Source organism: Parasteatoda tepidariorum, chromosome 6 (genome assembly GCF_982258835.1).
Source record: "Parasteatoda tepidariorum strain Cologne lab strain chromosome 6, Ptep-v5.0, whole genome shotgun sequence".
Taxonomy (NCBI): domain Eukaryota; kingdom Metazoa; phylum Arthropoda; class Arachnida; order Araneae; family Theridiidae; genus Parasteatoda; species Parasteatoda tepidariorum.
Window position 1 is genome coordinate 49,526,795 of NC_141760.1, and position 24,138 is coordinate 49,550,932.

Below are 24,138 nucleotides of genomic sequence, written 5' to 3' on the forward strand. Positions count from 1 at the left end.
ATGGATAACCCTGTGTTAAGATTATTCTTAATAATTGAGGTAATATGAAACATGTTGAAAAAACTGCTAAATATTTACTGTAATAAAATGAGTTTTGTATTTACTTTTTAAAAATAATTTAAACAAACGACTATAAGAGGGAAAATATGAAATACAGCTTAGTTTTCATAGTTTTGCTTTTAAGATATTTCACATTTCTTTTTCATCAATATTAAATATTTTTATAAATAAAATTTCATAAATTACTTCGTTAATAGATTTTGGTGCAGAAGCCAGAAATGACTATATCACATCATGAACTTTGTCTAGGTTATATAGGTATTTTACTTTAGATACTAAATTGATAAAATGCAGTGTCGAAAAATGATTGTTTAGCGAAAAGATTATCATGAAGTTTTATCGTCAATTAGCAAGTGTAGAACAGAAATAGATGGATAGAGCAAATACCATTTTTTTTCCTTACATAGATTAACATAGATGTATTGGAATATAAAGTGAAATATGATTTTAAAGCTTTTTAAATTCTGCTGTTAAGATATTCAATATTTTTTTCTATTACACAGATAGAAAAAACAAAAGGATAGATTAGGATTTTTTTTTCTCCATAATTTTGGTTTATGTTGAAATTTTGATTCATATTTAGCTTTTTTTTAAAAAAGAAATTTTGGTCCATATTGAAACAATAGCAGAAAAAATTTAGATTTTAATCTACTTCTACTAAAATTGGAAAAATGTAAAACTCGGTAACTTTAATTTATATTAGACAGCAATTTTATCTCGTATAATCAGATAATACTTATTATTAGAACAATAGAACGGTCCCTTTTTCCTCTAATCTCGAAAATAACATACATATCTTTTGCTTGGAGGAAGATTAAATTTCAATGGAAAAACGTGCACAAATCAGTTTAAGCAATGTTGGGAAATTTTTTCAATTTTCTTTGTCCAGGAACCTACGCAATTTCACCTGCACCTACGCATAAAAAAGATATGCACACACACCTACACGCATAAATGCTCTATTTCTATCGGGCTTTAAAATAATTCGGTTATTTTACTTTATTATAAGAAAAGTCTTAAGTTAGAAGTTGGGTCTTAGCGACGGACAATCCATTTGCCAGATCAGTGATTCTCAATTTTTTTGGTGGCACACTTTTAACGATTTCGAAATTTGACGGCACACAATGAAAACATTAGATTAAAAGTTGTTTACTTACCTATAATACACTCATTTGAATAGTTCACGATAATAATTTTGAATGTGAAATAAAATAATATGTACTACAAAAGCACGTTTATTAAGGGATTAATTACTTCTTTCGTCTAATTTTTTATAGTTAGTAACAGTTATTTATTTTTTTGCTAGTTATTAATTATTCGCTTGTTTTCTATAGCTATTAACTGTTAGTTTTTTTACATTAATTTTTATTTTTTTGTGATTTCTTGTTAACTAGTGTTTTTTCTTATTATTAATTGTTAGCTTATTTTTTGTTAGTTATCCTTTGTTAATTTGTTTTTATAACTATTTATTGCATAGCTTACTTTAATGATTAGCTTTTATTTCCGTTTGAAAGTTAATATTTAGTTTGCTTTCCTTTGTTAATTAATAATTTTAATAGTCATTAAATTTCCTACTTATTGCAACATTTTTTAAAATTGTCAAAGACAATTTAAACACTTCCTTCTTGTTTTAACTTATTTTAAGATTGTCAGAGACGAGACAAGACAATCACCGACGAAGATGTTCACGCGGTCAAAGCGTGGAAAAATTATAAGTATATATATATTTATATATTTTTATAGATATTTTTATAGAATTTTTTGTAGATTCTAAATAATACAGATCTTTTTCTTTCAAAAATATTCTGAGACAAAATGAAAAGGGATTTATGAGTATTTGTAATGCATATTTCAAGTTCCAAGGTCACCTATAACTTCGTTGTTTTTAAAACAAGTGATTTCCAAATGGAATAAGAATTGGAATGGAATAAGAACATTTTTAACCGACATTTTTGAGGGTTAAAAACATTTGTTCAGAAAAAATTTGATGGGTACAGATATCTACTTAACACAAAGTTTGGAAAATCTTAATTACTGACTGAATTATTAGAAAATAATTCAGTCAGAATGAGAGAAAAAAATGGAAAATTTACTTGAAATATCTTAAAGAAAAAAATTTAAATATCGCGAATATTTCATTTTTTCCCCATTGAGGATTCATCTCTGTACTATGGTATTTTATCAGCAGTTATTAACAACATTTAAAAAAAATATAACAAAAGCAATAGCTTTCTTAAAAAAAAGTAAAATTAACCTTTTTGTTTCATATGTATGTTGAAAACGTCAATTTATTTTTAACAAGCATATCAAACTTATTTTTGAAAATTAGTTTTAGGAAAAATAAATTAAAAATAGATGGCTTGCGTTATTCAAAATCACAATGTGAAACTGAAATTTCAAACTATATTTGCAAATATCGTTAAAATAATTTTTTTAAATTATTTATACATGCGTGACTTTTAATCTAGTAAAACAACTAGATTAAAAGTCACGCAAACTTTGTTTTTTTGAGCAATCAGACAACCTTTTGTTTCTGTTTAACAACAAACAACTCAAAAGTATGAATGCGAGGCTTGAACGTGTACCTGAAAGTTATATTGTCTGATAAAGATATTTAAATCTTGCTACTTTTTGAAAGAGGCAGAACACAAATTATAAGTTTAACAAAATAAATACGAATATAATATAACTCTTTGAAAAAAAATGGATTTCTATTAATTTAAATAAGATTTTTAGATTATGTTTCTCACTTAACCATTTTCGAGATTTTTTCTTAATCTCTATTTTATTTTGGTCGAAAGCAATAAATGAATTTCTGTTCAAATGTTTTTTTAAAGCATTTACTCTCTTTGCATTCCATTTTTTTTTTTTTTTTGATTAAAGGAATAGAACGATTTTTATTCAAACAATTTTTATTTTTCCACAACACACTCATATATTTGAAATACTTATTTTTTACTTGTCATTTCATGAAAGTTATCAGGTTATAATAATTCATGAAACATAAAAGTCATTGATGATTAACCAAGCTCTTTATTTTAAGATTAGTTTAATTTGCAAATAAGTGGAAAAACACAAAAACATTAGTTAAAGCGGGAAAGTTACTTTGCCACATAAAAAATATTTAAAAAAAATTGTACTGAAAAAAAAAAGGGTGACCTTATAATACCGATGTTTAGAAACAACTCTTGGTAGTAGGTGAGGATGATTAAACTTGAATGAACATTTTTTTTCGGTTTATAATTCATTAACATCTTCATATTTTACTATCCCGGAATGCAGTGTCATAAAATATCAGTTACTTAATTTTTTTATTTTGTTTGTACAGGTGTGATGGTGTACCGTCATCACTGCCTTTGATATATTTCAAAAATCTTTGTCAAAAACGAACTTAAAAAGGTGTTTACATTAGGGGTCACAAAATGCCCACTTTTGTTATTGAGAGTTAAAACACAAAAAAAATTGAAGTTACTTTAATAAATGCCATATCAAGTACAATAGCAAGGAATTAATACTACTTAAATAAAATAAAAAATTGTCACTCCAATTCCGTGCAACATTTAAAACCAGATTAAATTTTACTGAATCCGTTTTAAAAAAGCAGGTGTGAGGAACGAGTTTTTATATAAATAAATAGTAGTTTGTTTTCTACCATTAATAATTTGCCCATCCCTACTAATGTTTTCAAAACTTTTTCTGTTACAAAACTGTTTTTATCCTCAATGCACTGTGGTGAGATCAAAAGCAATATGTGGATGCACGAAATATGCGAAAATTATTTAAATAATCACCTTTTTTCGTTAAGTTATCTCTCGGACCAAAAATATAAGCAATAGTGTATGTTGTTTTCATATTTAAAGACACTTTTAAAGAGGGAGACTATAAAATTGACTATTAGTTCTTTCAAGTAGTATCCCGCATGTAGAGATACAAGGCTGGAATACAGATTTTATGAATCCCAGGATAAAATTTATTGATGCTTCTTCCTTAAAAAACAATAAATTTTATTAACATAATATATAGAATGTTTCAGGAGTTTTTTTTTCTCCTTTTAGTTTCCTAGATTGTGAAAGAGAATTCTCTTCGAGTTTTTTTTTTTTTTTATATTAATTGAAAAACATTGAACTTTCGTAAAAAAATTTGAGCCGGTTCTCAGCAGTATTGGCTCGTTATTAGCCAATCCAGCAGCCAATAACAACCCGCTTTTCTGTTTGGCTTTTTCTTAATTACTTTTTTTTTCAAACATTTTGATATATCTTGTTCCGTATTTATTACTTTTGAAACATATTTTCAAAATTATGAAATATTACTTTTACATCTGGATGAAACAGTTCCAAACTAAATATAAAAGTAAATGAAGTCTGACATTTAGTCATATATAATACTCAAGCTATGCTCTTGAAAGATGCTACAAACTATATCTGACACTCAAAGAAAAAAAAGGAGAAGAAATGATCCCTTAAATAGTCCTCCTCCTGTATATTTAAAGAAGGCAAACCGCCTTATGTGTAGACCAGTGTGTTGTATTTTTGAGAAAAAATTTGTCTGATGTTTAAAATTGTAATTTTTGTAAACTATTCGACCGATTTCTTAAAATTTTGTATTTCATAATTACTTAAGATTGGGTAAAAAAAAAAAAATGTAGATCGTACATTTCAAAAATTTTCGATTGTCATCAAATAAAATAATAAAATGCAACAAATAATTATTAAAAATTATTTTGTATGTGGACTTTTCTTTGCATAAAGGAACTTGATAATTGTAAGTACAGAATTTTTGATTGACTTCAAGATATGGTAAAATACTCAAAAAATAAAATTAATATTAAGAGGTCCAAACTCCCGTCTGCTTTCCGGACTAAATTATTTTTTTCACATTGCGGTTGCCCCTTATATTTTGATGAATCTGATTTCGTTTAATGTTCATTTGAGAGAAATTTTAAAGTGGCAGTAACAATTATGTATATAGATATATATTTTTTGTAAACGCTTATTTTGTCATTTTTAAAGGCAATTCGTTTTTTTTTTCTTCCTCGGAATGTATTTTCTTTTTATAAATATTTTTACTTTACTTACGTAATAAATATTTTTATATTAAAAATATTTTTATATTGTAAATTTTTTATGTAAGAAACATATATTATTATTTATACAGGTCCGGATATTTCAGACCCCCCGGTTGTGACGCTCATAATTGCAACCAACTGTAGCCAAGAGGAAAATCTCCAAAAAAGAGATAGTGATGTAGATATTAGCCTAAAATTAGAAGGAAGCAAGGTTCACTTTAGGTTCAGGTTTACTTTACCTCGTTCAGGTTTACTTTAGTCAAGTGGTTTATCTCACTATTGACGTATGAAGTTGGACATTAGTGCTAGTTATAATTTTTCAGCATGGATTTAAATAATTTTTCATAAATATAACAACGTTCTGCAAGTCGGTGTCATTACGACTGAAGTTTTTCGCACGTAGTGAAAGTAAAACCGTAATGGAAATGTGGCATCTTTTTGAAACGTTATATAAAACTCTATGAAGTTAAGTATCAATTTGATGTTTCAAATTCCAACTACATAATTTATTGATGATAATAGTTTTTACAATTAGCACTTTGTGAAATGACGCATAAAACTTTGATGAGATGGAATCTTAACTAAACTTATTTCTTTGAAAAAAACCACTTTTTTTTGTAAAAATTATACAACTCGCAAAAAATAGTGGGTGCTGCTTATATGATTTATTATTAAAAAATACATTAACTCTGCAATGTGAGAATTGAAAATTTATTAAAAAAACACGTATATAAACACAGTAATTGTTGAATAAAAACCAAACACAACAATTTTATTATATACACTCAAAGATGACATACAAATACATTCTAACACTACTTTTTCCCTTCAAAAGGCATCACAGAAGCTTATTACATGTCTCTGTCAAAAATTAAATGGACTTGAATTTATAGCTGATCGAACCAACTTTCATCACTTGGGACAGACAAGATGTCTAATTATGACAGACTGCCACAGCTTTCATCACTAGGCTAAATAAATGTTTGTAAATTTGGATCCTGAGGCTCACCTCAGCGAATCTAAAAAGAAATAACTACATATTATATAAAAATGCACCTTCGAACAACCAGAGTTCAAATTTCATCAACATCTAATATATATAATTCTCTTACGTGGCTCCTAAATTTTGGCTGCATTTCTTTTCCGCCGGTGGCAACGTTTGCTCTGTTTTGTTTAGGTTACTATTTCTCTTACACAGCGACAAAATAAAAGCCTCATTACAACTCCCCGAATGGCAACGCTAGAAAATCGACCAATGATTACCGATAAAAATGTCACATGCCAAATCTAGCTGAGGTGGCTCAACATATAACTCTTTTAAAAACGGAAACTGAAATAACCAGAGAGCATCAGCTGCGGCAATCTCATACTATTAAGCTAGGCAGAAGTGAGTAGTCTTTGTCGATAGATCTCGATTTTAGTATTTTGCCGAAAGAGCTTTTTTTCATGAATTTATATATTACGAATTTATTTCACGATTTTTGATTTATATCACGAATTATACTATAGCACATTTCTAACAGGTTTAACGAATTACATGTCATTCATTTGAATTCAAATTTATTTTAATGTCTTAGTATTTACTAAAAAGATGTAATTTAAAAAAAAAAAAAAGTTTTTATATGGATTTGAATGATTGTTTTGAATTCTTAGAATTTTGTGCATTTGCAATGTACCTAAGTTAGTAGTGAGCGAAGAGAGCTTGGTTTGCGAAGCAAACCATGTAAGATTGCGTAGCAATTTTCGGGGGTTGGCGAGCGTCAGCGAGCAGGTGGAGCAGCCCACTATATTAATATCTTTTGCCCATAGTTATTAATCTTTCCTTACTTCAGACGCAACAAGCAAGTTGACCGGAGACTTTGCCGCTATTAAACATTCCCTCTGCACCCTGAAATTATAATTACAATATTAAAACTAAATTTAACAGAGCAAAATAATAATTTTGACAAATAAGAGATTTGAGATTAACTCAATTCTAAAAACACTTTTAAGCTTTTGCCTGACATAATAGCTTTTACCAAACTAAAAAAGGAATAAAGAAATAAAGGAATAAAAAAAAACCATTAAAAATAGACACCAATTTAAGAAAAAAAAATTCTATACTACTCTCTACGAGGAAGCGTATTTTAGTAGTTTGACAATCATATTTTATGCCACTTTAGTTCATCAATAGTTCAACAATAGTAAATAAGTTTCAACAATAGTAAATAAATATGCTTCATAAATTTATACTCACAAATAGAACTTTTAAGTTGAAGTCGAAATAAAACTGATACCCTTTGATTCTCACACTCACGTGAGCACATAACCAAACTAAGTGTCAATGTTGTTCTTATTCGGAATACAGAAAACGGACTAAGCAACATAAAATTGTAAGGAGCATAGTAACAAATTTCAAGGAATAATAAACATATAGCATTGTTCCATTGTTGTTGACTGGCATTAATAACTCCTCTTTCCTAAAACTGTATAAGCGCATGCAGTTCTTTCTGTTCTTATTACCTTTTCTGTTCTTGTTCTACAAAAACATATGATTCCATCATCTGCAACATGACATGATCGATGAGATTCATAGGTGAACCAATTTTTTCTTTTAATATTTCAGCTCAAACATTCATTTGCTAACCTTTTTTTAAGCAGATTTGTTAAGATAATTTTTTTTTAAAAAATGTTAATGAGAATTTTGACTTTTCAGGGGCCCCATCGGAACTAGGAGCCCCGGGTTCGGGCCCATCCTTAAAAACGGCTCTGAATGTAGCTTCAGATACAAAACTAGACAAACCACAACACAAAGATCTGAACAAAACTTGTTTGTGATCTCAACAATGACAGGCAAATCAAGGCTAACAATGCAAAAAGAAAGCAAACTAATCACCATTGATTTTTTCAGATATAGCACAATCACCAAAACAGTCTTTGTAGTCTTATAATTTCGAGTTCAAAGAAAATGTGACATTTGTAAACTAAAGATTCTAGCAAAATAAAAAACGTTCTTTTGAATGATCTAAAACATTCAATGACATGCAGAATGTGAAATTTTAAGAATAAATGTATACTAATAATAGAAAGTAATTTGCCAAACCACTATTTAAATTGTTAGTCACTTAACAAAAATTCGTGAAAGAAAGGGAAAAATTTATACTTAACATGAAAAATTTATTTGATATGAACTATACCCAACAATCTCAAATGATTAACACACCAGACTTAAGGCCTGTTTAGACGATCCAAGTTCGTGGACGAAGATTGTTTGATATTGAAACTTGTTTTGCTTTGAGCTTGGATTGTGTATGCGATCATCCAAGTACTTGGTCAAAATTCTTGAACGATAGTAGAGCGTGTTGTACTTTCCAACCAAGTTTTTTCTCCCTTAACCAATTGTGACGTCAACGAGCAGGCATCAGATTATGTCATTTTGCTGTCTGTTTTCATATATTTTAGTCCAAATAAAATAATCTGATGCTGTTTATTTGTGCTATTATAGTTTTATTTGAATTTATTTAGTAATTTTAAACTTGTGTAAGTATTATTTTATAATGCTGAATATGAACAATGCGTTTGCGCAAGTTTTCTTTCGGACCAATCAGCGGCATTCAGGAACTTGGATAGTGTCGACAAATCATCCAATTTCTTGGACAGAGAAATTCCTCCAATTTCTCGGATTCAAGAACTTGGACTGTGTTAACAGGCCTCTATGACAATGATTAATAACAAATGATTAACACACAAACAGTTTTGCTTAAATATTAAAAATACTCAGAAAAGCACAACACATATTTCAGAAAACAAATTTTAACTAAAATCATCATACCTGTTTTGGATTTCGTAACCCAGGCAAAGTAGTCAGAAAGGATAAACGTTAAGTATTGTCCAAAAGCATCATTTCCAAACCTACTGAAGTGTACTCCATCCAATGCTAAATACCTATTCCAATTTATTTTTGGAGAGGAACAAAAGTGTAGATTAGGGCTATTTGTTGAAAGAATGTCCAGCATTTCATTCAATGCCTTAACATTCTTGTTCCACTGCCTTAGTCTAATGCACTCTGAAAGTCTCTGTTTCACATCGAGGTACTGACTAGGTAATCTAGTCAAAATCCTTGTGATGAAAATTTCACAACCAGGATTTTTTAACAAAATTTCCTGGAGCAATTTTTCATACTCTGTAATATTGGTCTTAGCATCCACAAAGCAATCATTAGAACCTGAAATTAAACTTATTAGCCTTATATATAGACAAAATACTTAAAACGATAATGAAAAACTGCTTCTACTACAGCGGTTTCAAATCTTTATTAGACTATGAAACTCTTAATAATAGATCTTTATAAATATAGCAGTAAAGAACTCCAGCATTATAAAAAAATATCTAAAGACAATTTTGAGTGTTTTAACAAATTAAAGTATACCTTATTTTTAAAACATGAAATAAGAGGAATGAAATTTTTTTGATTCATTAACAATTACAAATCAAAATTTGTGTTTGGCAGTTGAATGCACATTCTTGAATTTTTTGGTGTATATGCAAGAAGCTGAGAATTAAACAAATAAGGAGAAAAACGGTTTCCGTTGAAATAAAAGCTAAAAAGAAATATAAATATTGAAAAGATTTTTAGGGAAGCATATTCATTTCTTTACAAATTCAGCTATTCTATTTCAATTTGAAAAGCGTAACAGAAAAAAACATAAATTTTCAGGAACCTCTCATAATTTATTTAAGATATAACAACTGAAAAATTATATATTTTTTATTCATAGAAAAACCTCTTTTTTTAGCACAACCACTCAGTTCCTTTGAAAGGTAATTGGAATTTTTTTATCAACAAATAGATAAAAAATAAATAATAAAGAGGTTCAACTTTCATATTTTAAATAGGAACTAACTTTTATAATGAGACATAAAGCAGAAATCATTGCAAGTTTAAGAGGAATCATAACAAATTTATGTGATATTAGACAAGGTACTTACCAATATGTAGTACAATAACACCAAATTCACTGAATTCCTTGATTTTCTCCATTAAACCTTTAATTTGAAATCCAGGAAAGCTTTCAAGTTGCACATTGTGACCCAATATTACATCAGGGAGATGGGGTTTCAAATATTTTATCATTGAATCACCGATTACTAGAGCCTTCATCTAAATGAAAATTTTATATTAGAAGGAATACTCATAACATGCTTTAATAAAACAAATACTAAGATCATAGAGTATGTTAACTAATTAAATTCTTTTCATTTCCTTGTATTTCTTCTTCATACATGGAAATTACTTAAATGTTTTTAAACATTTAATTTTACCAAACTTAATTTAATTGTAGTTGATTTTAAAAACATATCTTTGATTTTAATGAATTAAAGAAGCGCAATTTTAAGGTGGTACAGCTTAAAATTGCTCTTTTAAATCATTGGATTATGCATACAATATTACATGTATTATACAATTCTGAGTTATAAATTATACCACGTGTTTTTTTTTATCTAATCAAAGAATGAAATTAATTCCCACAAATTCAGTAAAAGACAAAATAAGTAAATAACATTTAAAATAATAAATCAAAATGGAAAAACGCTAAAACCAAATTTGTCTTATTTTAATTCAGAAAGTCAGAAATACAATTCTAGCAAAAAGCGAAGAATATTTTAAGATATGTGTGTTAGCAAGAAAGCACTTCATCAGGGAACACGCTGCCTGGCAACACACAAGAGCCTTTCTGTCGTCAGTGGTAATAACAAAAACTGACTGTGCCCTGGGAACCATTATGGATAAACAAATATGATAAAGCAATTAGAAAAATTAATGACAAACAAACACAATTTAAAAATACTCAGAGTAAGACTTAATAATAAAACTCCCACACTTAAGAAAAATAAATAAAAATGAGATATAAATTGCCAAATCATTAAAAAAATCAATTAATTATTAAAAAAATTAAAAAATCAAGTGCTGATCCCTTTTGAAAATTTTGAAAAATAAAACAAAAAACATTCAATGAGTAAAAATTCTTAAAAAAGTGCTGCTATCTATATTCTCCAGGAATAAAAAAAACCCTAAATTTCACCGCATAGGCCTATTTAGGTATCCCCTGGAAGTGTGTCCCGTGATGAACTGCTGCCTTGCTAACACACATATCTTAAAGTATTCTTCGTTTTCTGCAAGAATTGTATTTCTGACCACGTGTATTAATCGTTGAAAATTTCGCTCGTTTCTTGCAAACAAATGCATGCCTGCTACCTAAACACTTTTTGCTACAACAATATGTAACAAATTATGATATCCGAAGATACAACACAGAAGATTTATGTACTATGATATGTTGCAGAAATATTGTCAAGTCCTGGCAACTTTTACGTATTCTTTTATACCTGAACATGATTCTTTTTCAAAAATATTGCAAGTTTAAAATCCACTTGGAGCCTCGGGGATTGTAGTTGTCACCAGTGGCGTATCTAGGGTATGGCAAGTATGGCGAATGCCATGGGCGCATTATTTCAAAAAGGCGCAAAATCAATCAACATCAACGATTATTTTTTTAATTAAAAATTTTACTAATTTTTTTTCTCAAGTTATGGCAGAATTAAAAAAAGCATCCAACATTTAACCTTTCCTCGAGGGCTCGAAAAGAAGACATCGAGGTCTTTCGAGGAACTCTTTTTATAACTGGGGGAGTGAAATATGAAAGGGAACCGCTAATAATAAAAACAAAGTAGGTGACGAGCGTTAAACAATTTTAACCTCCCACTGTTTTTCATTTTTTTAATAACTTCGTTTGAAAACTCATAGACCACCTCAGTTAGGGATAATAGGAGGGCCAAGGTTTCTAGCGCTTTTACCTAACTCGAAAAGCGCGGGAAATCTAAGTTGTTATATTGGATTCAACATTAAAAAAAAAATGGGGGAAATAAGAAAAAAAAAACATTCCACATACCCCCTCTTTTTAAACAACTTGACGTCTGTGTAATAACAATTCATACACGTTTCTGCATTCATTCACTAGACACTTTTTCTTTCATTATACTTTCAAGTTGAGCAACAGAGGATTCGAAATAAATAAAAAAAAACTTTATATTCATGGATACATTCAAGATAAATACTAAAATAAATCAGTAATTAAAAGTAGCTTTTTCTTTCCTACTATTATATTTACGATGATTTCGGCAAAAACCAAATTTTAATTATAATATCGTAATTTAAAGAATAATGCAGAGTTTTTAATAATTATAATTATAACTCTCTTTACTAACTTTTTGATACTTTCCAATAAAAATATTTTTAATTTCAGAGAATTTCCTAAATATTTAACATTTAATGTCGATCAAAATCCTTTGACGAAAAGACTTTTAGCCCCATATTTAATTTTATAACCTCGTTGAACAGCCGACCTAATTCCGTAGCCTTGTAATTTTGAACCCAATCCAGAAGACAAGGGAACTCCTATATCGAGAAATGGGAGAAATTTGCCTTCGTGGAGCTAACCCGCATTTGCGTTACATGGAGAGGAAGACCACGAGAATCTCCCACGGTTAGCCCGACGGGAAGGGAACTCTAACCCATGATCCGTCTACAACTGAGGATATTTCCATGATATTTCACGTCAGCACTGTGGTCGGTGCAAGCCGGGTGCGGAATTCGTATCAACTGGGATTCGAACTCGGTTCGCCTCATTGCAAGGCGAACGCTCTATCCCCTGAGCCATCGCGGCTCCCATATTTAAATTAAAAGGAATTTAAACTTATTTTTTTCTAAAATGTAGCTTCTTATTGCTTCACGATACGTCAAAGCTGTAATAGAAAGAATTTAAGTTATCGCTGATAAAATGAAAAGACAAAATGTAAGCTCATTATTTATTATAGAAAATTACAGGGAATTTTATTTATTTTATTTTTTTAGTGCATTATTAATTTCATTTTTTCTACTAAAAACGAAAAATAAAGCACAAACTTAACGTGAAATTTTTTGAGGAAAACGAAAAAAAAAGTTTTTTTTTTCCAGGTATAAACGATGATAAAATAAACAGTTTAATAATGTTCATTCAGAAGGGTTATTCACGAGTAAGAGTTATAAATATTGAAGTTCCCAATATTATAAACAAGCAAGACATTATAAGACTTTATTGAAACTGTAACTCAGAGTCAAACTATAATATTGCACAAAGGAAAAAAAAAAAAACACTAAAATAGCCACAAAAAATCATGGTTACATATAAAAGTAAAATAATTAACTTAATAACATAATTTAGATTACAAAAGTATGGAATATGTACTAGCATTAAGAATGTATATTGTAGAATTGTATTGAATGTGTATTGTAGTACTATGTATGATGTTATAGCTCTTGAGTAGCAAATATATAGATATAAGTCAATGCCTTTTTCCTCGGCAATACATAGCGTATTTGTTTAAAATCGTGTCCTTTTTTATAATAAGATGATAAAAACAGAAAACAAATCCTAAAAATAATATTTATTGATTTCGTTTATCTAAAATAGTTTACTTAGACAGCCAATTAAATTTAAAATAATTTATTTGGAAAAAATGCTTTTCTACTTAGATTATTTGATATTATTTATGTATAATTGAAAATGCTATACGTTAAATATAAATTATAATAATATAAGCTGAATCGTTAAATTTAAAATATTTATCTATATGAAAAAATTAGTAGTACAACAGACTAAAAAAATGAAAGGCGAACGAAAGAAACTTTGGAAGTTCAAAAGTTGGTGACAAACGTAAAGAAATTTTTCTCCCCTTATCTAAGACCTCCAGTTAAAAGAACGATTTTCGGGGGAGGAAATGAATGGAACCCCTTCAGGCAGAAAAACCAGATGGCCAGATGGTGATGACCAGAGGACAGAGAGATGTGAAAACCATGGGGTGTCCCAGTCTTGCTTAGACTAATTATTCTGTAGTGAAATGCTTGTAAATCTTAAATTTTATCAGGGGTTAAAATCTCTTTGAAAAACGTTTTCGGAATTTGCTGAATAGATTTCAAGTAGAGCCCCTTCTATAAATTAGAGTAAATTCTTCCTCAACAGGAGATTTTTACCACCCATGGTGGGAATCACCGCCACTAAAGTGTGAAATACTAAAAATAGGAGGTTCCTCTGATGACTCGCTCTACAAATAATTTAAACCAATGGAACGATTTAATAATGAATACTTTCCACTATTTTGAAAAATAAAGGGCAGGCGTTATAAGTAGTTAGGTGCTCATACAAAAAATTCTGCTCGTTTTAGTTAATGTTTCAAGATTTAAGCCAAGAAAATCAAATATTTAAAGTCTTTAGATTTTTATAATCTATTTTGATGCAGCTTCTGGACTTTTATAGTTGGTTCATAGATTTAAGAAAACAACGTGTACTACAAGGATTTTCTTTGATTGTAAGTAATCATTTCCTAAATATTTAAATTAATGCATTATACTTAAATTATTAATACCGTTATATGCGTTCGTTATATTTTCTAGAAATGATGTCTATATGCAGGGATGTAAAATTTCTCCGAAATATTTTATTAAGTGGTAGAGAGTTAAAAACTAAACCTTGCAAAATTTTAGACGATATTGGTAAAATTTGAAATTCTTACCACAAGGTAACTGGAGTAAAATTGTATTTCATGGAAAATTTCGAATTATACATACGTAGTGGCGGAAAATATAATTTTAAATCAGATTTACATAAACCAAGAATAAAACATCAAAACATAAATTTTGCTACCACTAGAAAGAAGTTCCCCATTAAGTTGCAAGTTAGCATCTCTGTATGTGTAGATAGAGTGGGACATTTGCTCCTTTTAATGCTATAAATTAGAATTTATAATATTTTTTAGTTTTTATTGTTACTGTTTTATGACAGTACATTTAATATGCACATAGATTTTTTGTATTAATAATTATATATTGTATAATTAAATACTCGTTAATGCATTATAATTATAAATAATATGTAATAAAAAAAGCAACGAATGTTAAAATTTCTAATGTTAGTGGGAATATATTTTCTTAATTTTCCTGAAAAATAATTGCGATAAGTAAATAATTTTGTGTTTATTACGTAACATTCATTACGTTCAGCAAATAGTTTCCAACAACCGATAAATGTTTCTCTTTCTATTCATAAATAGATAGATTTTGAGTTTAACCACTTGTTTTTTTTCCTTCTTTTCTTTGAAGGGTTATATTAAGGAACAATGCTTTAAGTGTAAGTTTCAATAATCCTTTTACTTACAAATTGATTTTTTTTAATTCATAAAGACATGTTTGTTTTGTACTTTTAAATTACATTTATTTAATATTTATCAACCTTTCTTCGAGTTATGGAACACGCTTCCATAGCATCTCGGGTGCAAAATTTTGTCATCTTTCTTTCCCCTATATCTTTTATTTTATTTCAGATTACAATTTTCTTCCCTTTTCAAAAAAAAAAGAAAAGAAAAATTAGATTAAATAATTACTTTTTTTTTAAATTTTATAAGTCTTTTACAATACATATCACTTACATTATGTTTATATCACTACATATTATATTACTTGAAAAAAAATCAATAAAGTAACAATCACAATAATTATTTTTCATTAAATAATTATCCTTATTTTAAGAATATAAAAAAAACAATAAGCATTTTAAATATTGAAAAATTAGACCTTGTTAAATAATGAAGTATACGCATTCTTATAATGTATTTTCATAAAGATACAAAAAAAGCCCTCTTTTCCTCAAATATTCCAATCACTTATATTTCTCTTCTTCCTAAAAAGCAAATTTTAAAGCTAATTAATTTTGATTTTTTTTTTAAAAAAAGTTTTTTCCCCTGTTATACAGGTTGGTCTAAATTCATGTTGTTTGAATATGGAGTTAGGATTCCTGAGAAATAGAATTGAAAAAAAGTCGGATATTTAAAATTTGATTTCTATTTTGACTATAAATTTGACTATTTGATCAATTTCGCTAAAATGTAGTATTTTTTAAAACAATGTAAAAAATGTACATCTAACAATTGAATTTTTTTACGACTATTATATATAAAATAATAAATATTTACGAAAAGATATTTTTTAACAAAGGACCTTTATAGTGTATTTTATGGGAAAATTTTCTTAAAATTCGATTGAAAAGCTCTCGAGTTACTTCTCATATTGTGACTACCCCCAATACTTAGGGGTACAGAAATCCAAATCAGTCAAAAAAATGGCATGTTTATTCTGAGAAAGTACGCTTTAGTGTCTGATTTCGTAACTTGAAATATTGTCCCTGCACTTATTAATTAGCATATTTTAAGTCACCTCTTTGAACCATTGACATGAGAAGAACGTGAAGATCTGATTATTATATCAAAAGTTATCAGGGTAGTCCGTTTATTTATTTATTTTTTTGCGCACCGAACGTCTACAAACTTGTGATTCAAATCTGTTTAATTTTTTCTGCTTTTTCTCTAATTTGTTCCATTCTGATGCGAAGAAAATTTTTCATAATTTGATTTTTTTTTTGGTCTATTTCTTAACTTTTTGCCTTTTTTTTTCACTGTTAAAAAATCAATTATTTCTAGATATTCTTAAACTAAGACGTCAACTTCCTCTAATTTATTTCTCATTAAAGAATGTATTATTGTCGCTATTTTGTCTAGAGTTCTGTATTAATTACTATATGTATATTTTTTCTTATTATCGGTTATGTGGGGGTGGAGTTATTCGGCCATTATATTAAGACCATCGGTTTTTTGTAAATAAAAAGCTAACGAAGTTATAAAATTTGATTGTAGCTATTTTATTTGTAATTGTCATAACAAATCGTAATTATTTACACTGTGATCTTTAATGAATTTGTTATATCTCGATGATTTTATTGTTTTGGTATTAGCAAAGCATGATTATTTCTAAAAACAATTAATTTTATTCAGTTTAAATTTTGAAAATAATGGGTAATCATCTGGTTATGTTGTAGTTCTTCTTTAATTCAGAGACTTTTGTTGTGCGTGCGTATTTTTGTTACCTAATTGTATTTGTTGCTTAATTAAACAAATTGTTAGAATTGTTATTGACAGTTGAAGAAACGCAAGAGAATCTTCTTTAAAAATGATAAAGCAGACTTTTTTTTTATTTCTAACTAATGCTGATTTCGAACACACTTGAATGCATTATAATTAAAAAGAGATAATTTTATTGTTGTAGTTAATTTTTATTTATTTATTTATCTATTAAAAAAAAAATTGCGTTGCAATCTTTTTGGAAAATTTTATAAACGTTGTTGAACAGCCGATCCAATTGTTTGAGTTTGCGACTGCTGATGTCCAACTTCGTAGCCTTGTAATTTTGAACCCGATTCAGAAGACAAGAGAACGCCTGTATCGAGCATTTTGGAGAAATTTGCTTTCGCAGACCACTTTTTTGATTGAACTAATCCGCATTTGCGTTACATGGAGAGGAGGATCACGAAAGCCTCCCGCGGTTAGTCTGACGGCAAGGGTAACCAATGATCCGTCAAAGAGGATATTTTACGTCAGCACCGTGGTAGGTGCAAGCCGGATACGGAAATCGTGTCGAGCAGTCATCGCTGGGAATCGAACCCGGCTCACCTCGTTGGAAGGTGAATGCTCTATCCCCTGAGCCACCGCGGCTCTTTTTGCAACATTGCCAAAAGGCTTAAATACTTCAAACAACGCTTTTATTTCGCATCGCATAAAAAAAGAGATTATAAATATTTTAGGAAGGGCGCCAGTGCGAGATTTGCCATAGGCGCTTCCTTCCATAGATACGCCTCTGGTTGTCACGACACTAAAATATCTCCATATTATTAAACAAAAATAGTCCAAAATACCTGATAATTTCACAAATTAAAATGTTCATACTAATTAATATATAATTAATATGCGATTAATATATAAAATTAACAAAGAAAGCACTTGATTTTGTTATCACCTGGCAAGGAAAAGGATCTAATGAAGCCTAATAAATAATCGTGAATGAAATGCCTACGGAATCGGAATTGAATACAAATGCGACTTCTATTCGTAAAAGTACATTATTTACTGAACACTTACAAAATTATGGAAAAAATACTTAAGTATATTAACAATCAAGCGATTACGATATTTAACAATAAAAAGGTAACACATAATAAAATAAACAAATGAATAATAGCGAAAAGAATATTTGAAATCCAAAACTATAAATAAATAAATAAGATTGGTAAATAAGAAAATCCTACATAACAGATTTAATAGCGTGAATCGAATGCTTCCGGAACTAAATATAATTGTGGTTTCTTTATATTAGGTATACGTTATTTATTAAACACTTGCACGGGTAAAGAAAAAAAAAACAACAACACTTAACTACATAATTAATCAAGCGATTATAATATTTAAAATTATAAGATTTAACGCATTATAAAATTGGCGATCGCAACGCTCGAATACGCCATCTAGGGAGAGACCGGTTTCATGCTTTCGGCCCTTCTCCCTTCCCTCTCCTCCTCTTTTCAGTTGTATAGGAATGTACTACGATATTTTCCCTTTTAATTTAATAAAAATATTTTTTAAAATTTCTGTGATGTTTTTCTTTAGAACTATGTTTAATGTAGTTTTCAGTTCCATACAGTCTTGCAACGTAAAATATTTTAATCTATATGAAAATCAAGACAGAAACTAACGTACTTCCTTTCTCTTTGACTCTCCGCAGGCTAATGGGGAAAGCATGTAAAGTTTTGCCATAGGAAGAGAGTTCTGCCCTACGACACTTGCAGCCCATTTCAATCGCCAATAAACAAATACGACAACAAATAATAGAATATTTTTAAAATTCAAAGATAATAAATAAGCAAACTTACCATAAAGTTTTTAATGGATTCTTCAAATTTCCGAAAAATAAATATTAATTATTTTAAAACAATGTACATATATCAATGGCGAAACAAGTGCATGTTGCAATGAATTGCTGCGCTAGAATGGGACTTACGCACAAGGCGGGTATAAGGCACTGACTGGCGACGAAAACAGCAAATAATGTCGCCACAAGAAATAAAAATAGTAACCTTTCATTTATTGCCACCACATGAAACAGACTTTCATTTCCTTCTAATCTTAGGCTAATATCTACAAAATCAAAAAGCAGCAAGTCGCTAAAAGCTGGGAAATTATTCTTCACTAATTACTTAGGGAGCGTTCTCTCATGGTATGTGATCGTACGTAAATTCAATTCATACTCGCGCGATCAGTTTTTATTTTATTTTATGACCGCCGTTGAACAGTCGACCCAATTTTTGGGTTAACGACTACAAATGCTCAACGCCGTAGCCTTGTAATTTTGAACCAATCCAGAAGACAAGGAAACTCCTGGAACAAATCAATACTCCCAGAGGTATTGATTTGTTATGGGAACATGGAGGACTTTGAGACTCGACAGATTTAACGTGTATCAGTCACCATTTGCGTGATCAGTTTGTCTAAAATTTAGTTCCTAGACGTGCGTGTGAATGTTTAGAAACTAAATTTTGGACAAACTGATCGCGCAAATGGTGACTGATGCACGTTAAATCTGTCGAGTCTCAAAGTCCTCCATGTTTCCATGACAGATCCATATCTCTGGGGGTACCGATCCAGGAGATTCACACGGACGTCTAGGATAATAGGCTACCGAAGCGGGGATGCCATCCCCTCCACAGAGGATCAAAATTGTGATGGCATGTCTTCGGATCATCCTCCGGGATGTTTCCTAGACCGTCGCCAATAGCCCATTGTGCAGCTCCAGTGTGACGTAAATTAACAACAACAGCAACAACAGCAGAGTAAATGGCTCATTTAATGTACTCTTCGGCTTAATCTTTTTGTAAATACAAACATAACAATACTTTAAGCGAAGGATAACTTATTTCTAACAACGCATCTCAGATGACTGACATGCTTATGCCAACTTCAAATCAAAATGTTTCTTTTTTCTACATAAAAGTTTCATGTTCAAGTTGGCATCAAGTGGAGAGGGCGATAGAAAATCTTTTGAGTTTAATGCTTTCAGGAAGACTGTACTGTGGGTAGTTTACGAACAAAACGATTTAAATTTATATGTGGTTTTCAATTCTCAATTGCACCGATAAAAACTCGAAAGTTTGGATACGTTTTCGAGTTTAGTCCTTTTACGAACATGAAATTTTAGTTGAGAGAGTTCTATTTTCTGAAGTCTCACCTAGTAGTTTTACAATATGAGAATGAGAGGAATTTATTATTAGTGTGAATTATTCTTTTTCTTATTTTCAAATATACTAACGTATTTATTAAATTTAGGAAGATGCAGCCTCCACCGAGAAAGGTTTGAAATAAAATTTTTATAGATATTAATTAAATAACATTTGGGCTGTAGTCGAACTTAAATAAAGATTATTAAAATCGTTTTGTAGATTGTTAAAATAAATTATAGTTATTTATGAAATTTTTTTGTTTTTGTTTTACTTCATATTTCTGTGCCCGCTACTTAATAAACTGAATGTTTGTAATCCTATAGCTTTTTACCTAAACCAAGTGCCAGAAGCAAATTTATTATAGTTCGTTTCCTATATTTGAATTTTTATCTGTTGATAGACTTCATTTCTAAAAAATATTACTATTGCTCAGACTTGCTAAATTTTAAAACCATTTTTTTCTACATTATATCAAATTTATGTTGAATACTTTTTATGTTGTGCCCTATTCAAGATTTAAATTAACTGCGGATGATATTGTGAATATGTTATTGTAAATAAAATCTGTTATTGTAAATAGAATATTGTATGAAATATTTTTTTAAAAAGGAATTCACTTTTCCTCACAGTAATATATCTGTAAAATATATTAACAGGTAATTACGTATAATTATTCTTGGTTTGACTATGAACTTAAATTCATGTTTCTATGAATATTCCACATATATGAAATATAATTTATGTCTGATAATATTTGTTTTATTGAAAAAAGATGTATTGTTAATATTATTTAATTATATTGTACTGTTGCCATTATTGTAACTTAAATAATAATTAACTGATGCTTGTTACCCATAAATTATTATCTTATTTATTATTTTGTTAATGGTAAACAAATTCTGTTAAAATGTTCAAAATCAGTGGCATGAACAGATATTTCAGAAAAGGGTTATATAAAAAATACTTGGATTTGAATTAAAACATGTTAATTATAAGAGAAATTAAATTATCTCTTTTTTTTTTAAATTAAAGAATGGATATTTTTGTTACCTATTATTGGTTTAAATTTTCTGGGGTAAAATAATCATTAAGCAATAGTAACTTCTCTGCAGCATCCCTCTAGAAACCAAAAGAATAAAAATAAAGAAGTGACTCATTTTGAGGGTATAACTTGGAGTGATCCCTGGAAACATAGCATAGAAAACATATAACATAAACCCATAAACATAGAAAATTTTAAAAGTGAAACATTTTTTTAAAACAAAGTTTAAACTTCTTATGGTCTTATGGACATAACAGAATATGTTGCAGCATCCTTAATTATTTCATTAAAGTAAAATCATAATTTTCATAAAATTTTTAAGCGTATGAAAGCTAATAAAAATAGGAAAAGGTGTAAATGTTAACATGAGTTGTTTTAACAGAAATAATTAGAACTGTTAGATCTTTTTTGAATTAAATTATATAATTTTAAAGTTTTCAAATCTGGCATTTGTAAATGTTGTAAGTGTAAGCTTATTTAAAAAAAAAAGGTTGTTACAAATTTTTTTATAATATATATATATATATATATATATATATATATATATATATATATATATATATATATATATATATATATATATTTATAAAGCTCAAGTTTGTGAAAATTGCAACACCACGAAGGACTTACGCGAGTGAGCTGAAATTTTCAGGAAATGCAAACTAGAGCATAATATGCAAATGATTAGAATTTCAGACCCGTAGCACATGCGTATGCCGAGCAACGCCCTCTAAACGGCGAATGGATCCAAATAAATAGACGTCTGTAGCGAGGCGTGTATGGTTATCGGTGGTTATCTGCTAGTGGAAAACGTTAGCTCAGACGTTACTTATGCCTCTTCAACAAAAGAGAGCAAGATTTCTACAATTTACGGAGTTTGAAAGGGGGAGAATCATCGGCCTTGGTGAAGCTGGATTGTCTTATCGTGCAGTAGCCGCTCGTGTGCAGCGTAACAGCAGCACAGTGATGCGTGTTTGGAAGCAGTGGACGGATGAGTGTGAGACAACTGAGAATTCCGGGAGTGGACCCCGAAATGTCATGTCCACTTGCAATGATAGACACCTGGTCCGCATGGTGCTGACAGACCGTACGACTCCCTCTAGACAACTGGCAGCACAGTGGTCAATAGCTACAGGTGTTTCATTGTGTGCTTCATCAATTCGTAGACGTCAACTGCAGCGTGGACTGCGTACAAGGGTTCCTTTATACACAGGGGTCTGTCCAGGCCGAATTTACTACCGTTTAGCGGTACCTTCACAAATTCAATTTTAGGTGAAACGGTAGTTTCACAAATTCAACTTTAGGAAAAACGGTAGTTTCACAAAATACTTTTTCTTAAAATTTTATTTTTGTATCCCTTAAGAAGCGATAAATCTATATTTTTACCATGTTTTTGTATTGATTTTGTAATATAATTTTTAATTTTTCACAAATTATGTCTAAATTTTCACAAAATAGGTACCTTTCAGAAAAACCTAGACAGACCCCTGATACAGGACCATCACGCTAAACCACAGCCGCCTGCGGCTACAATGGGCCAATTAGCATAGGGACTGGCGTGCTGATTGGCAGCGTGTCGTGTTTTCTGACGAATACCGCTTTAATTTGTGGTACCATGAAGGCCACATTCACGTCAGATGCTATGCCGGTAAATGCCACCCTCCGGAGTCAGGGGTCTGTCCAGGCCGAATTTACTACCGTTTAGCGGTACCTTCACAAATTCAACTTTAGGAAAAACGGTAGTTTCACAAATTCAATTTTGGAAAAACGGTAGTTTCACAAAATACTTTTTCTTAAAATTTCATTTTTGTATCCCTTAAGAAACGATAAATCCATATTTTTGTGTTGATTTCTTAATATAATTTTTAATTTTTCACAAATTACGTCTAAATTTTCACAAAATAGGTACCTGTCAGAAAAACCTAGACAGACCCCTGGGAGTGCATTATCGAAAGCCACGGTGGGCGAACACCCAGAGTTATGGTCTGGGGTGCCATAGCATATTATGGACAATCTAAATTGCTACAAATTGTGGGTAATCTGAACAACAACCGGTACATCAGTGAAGTTTTACTGCCCCAAGCTGTTCCCTTCCTTCAAGCCTTGCCAGGCGCTGTATTTCAACAAGACAATGCCCGCCCTCATATTGCTAGGACTGATCAATCCTTCCTTGCATTGCGGCAGGTACCACTTTTTCCTTGGCCTGCGTATTCCTCAGATATGTCACCGATTGAACATGTGTGTCATTTCGTTGGTCAGTGCCTCGCTCGTGATCCTCGCCCTGGTGATCCTCGTCCTGTTACTTCTACAGACGAACTTTGGGTACGCATGCAAACTATATGGAATGCTCTCCCTCAGGCAGACATTTAAAATTTGCTTGACTCCATGCCACGTCGTGTAGCAGCTTTTATTGCGGTGCGTGGTGGCTACACAAAATACTGATTTCGATCTCTTGTTATAGTTTGTTTGCTTTGAAATTTTAATCATTTATTTGTACCACTACCACTCAACTGTATAGTAAATTTCATTCAATTATGACGATTCCTTCATGGTGTTGCAATTTTCACAAACATGAGTTAATATATATATATATATATATATATATATATATATATATATATATATATATATATATATATAGCAAAATAAATAAATACAAAAAACACGAAGAAAATTAAGAAAAACCATAAGTTTTATTTATTGCGCATAAACTGCAAGTAAATAGAACTCATAAAATAAGTTCAAAATGTAGATAAAACAAGGGAAAAATTACAGAGCAATGAAAAAAGGGGAAAAAAAGA

At 29.8% G+C, this 24,138-nt stretch overlaps 2 protein-coding genes across 5 annotated transcripts in view; one reads left to right on the plus strand and one right to left on the minus strand.

Annotated features, from left to right (window-relative positions):
• Positions 1-5,820: 5,820 nt before the first annotated feature.
• On the minus strand, positions 5,821-19,109 carry LOC107447682 (uncharacterized). 3 transcript variants are annotated; one of them, XM_016062652.4, is made up of 5 exons: positions 18,952-19,093; positions 10,094-10,265; positions 8,937-9,329; positions 6,953-7,013; positions 6,003-6,144 (listed from the first exon to the last, which is right to left on the minus strand). In XM_016062652.4, the coding sequence occupies exons 1-4, from the start codon at positions 18,952-18,954 to the stop codon at positions 6,994-6,996; spliced, it is 588 nt and encodes a 195-aa protein (XP_015918138.3). In that variant the 5' UTR covers positions 18,955-19,093; the 3' UTR covers positions 6,003-6,144; positions 6,953-6,993. The 3 variants fall into 3 exon arrangements, with proteins under 3 accessions (XP_015918141.3, XP_087021953.1, XP_015918138.3); XM_016062655.4 differs by lacking the exon at positions 6,953-7,013 and having other exon boundaries at positions 5,821-6,144; positions 18,952-19,109; XM_087165827.1 differs by having other exon boundaries at positions 5,821-7,013; positions 18,952-19,069.
• Positions 19,110-20,106: 997 nt separating this feature from the next.
• nwk (FCH and double SH3 domains nervous wreck) overlaps positions 20,107-24,138 on the plus strand; it is a 44,244-nt gene continuing 40,212 nt past the window's right edge. Inside the window, exon 1 of one of the 2 annotated variants that reach the window (XM_087165828.1) lies at positions 20,107-20,426. In XM_087165828.1, coding sequence (XP_087021954.1) covers positions 20,406-20,426 — 21 coding nt within the window. In that variant the 5' untranslated portion in view covers positions 20,107-20,405. The remainder of the gene's footprint in view (positions 20,427-24,138) is intronic. The other variant, XM_087165829.1, reaches the window with a different exon arrangement.

Excerpts from the sequence above, each read along its gene's own strand:
- LOC107447682 (XM_087165827.1), bottom strand. Across the intron at positions 9,330-10,093 it reads TGTTATTGTACTACATATTG|GTTCTAATGATTGCTTTGTG; the intron begins GTAAGTACCTTG and ends GTTTAATTTCAG. Across the intron at positions 7,014-8,936 it reads GGTTACGAAATCCAAAACAG|GGTGCAGAGGGAATGTTTAA; the intron begins GTATGATGATTT and ends TTATAATTTCAG.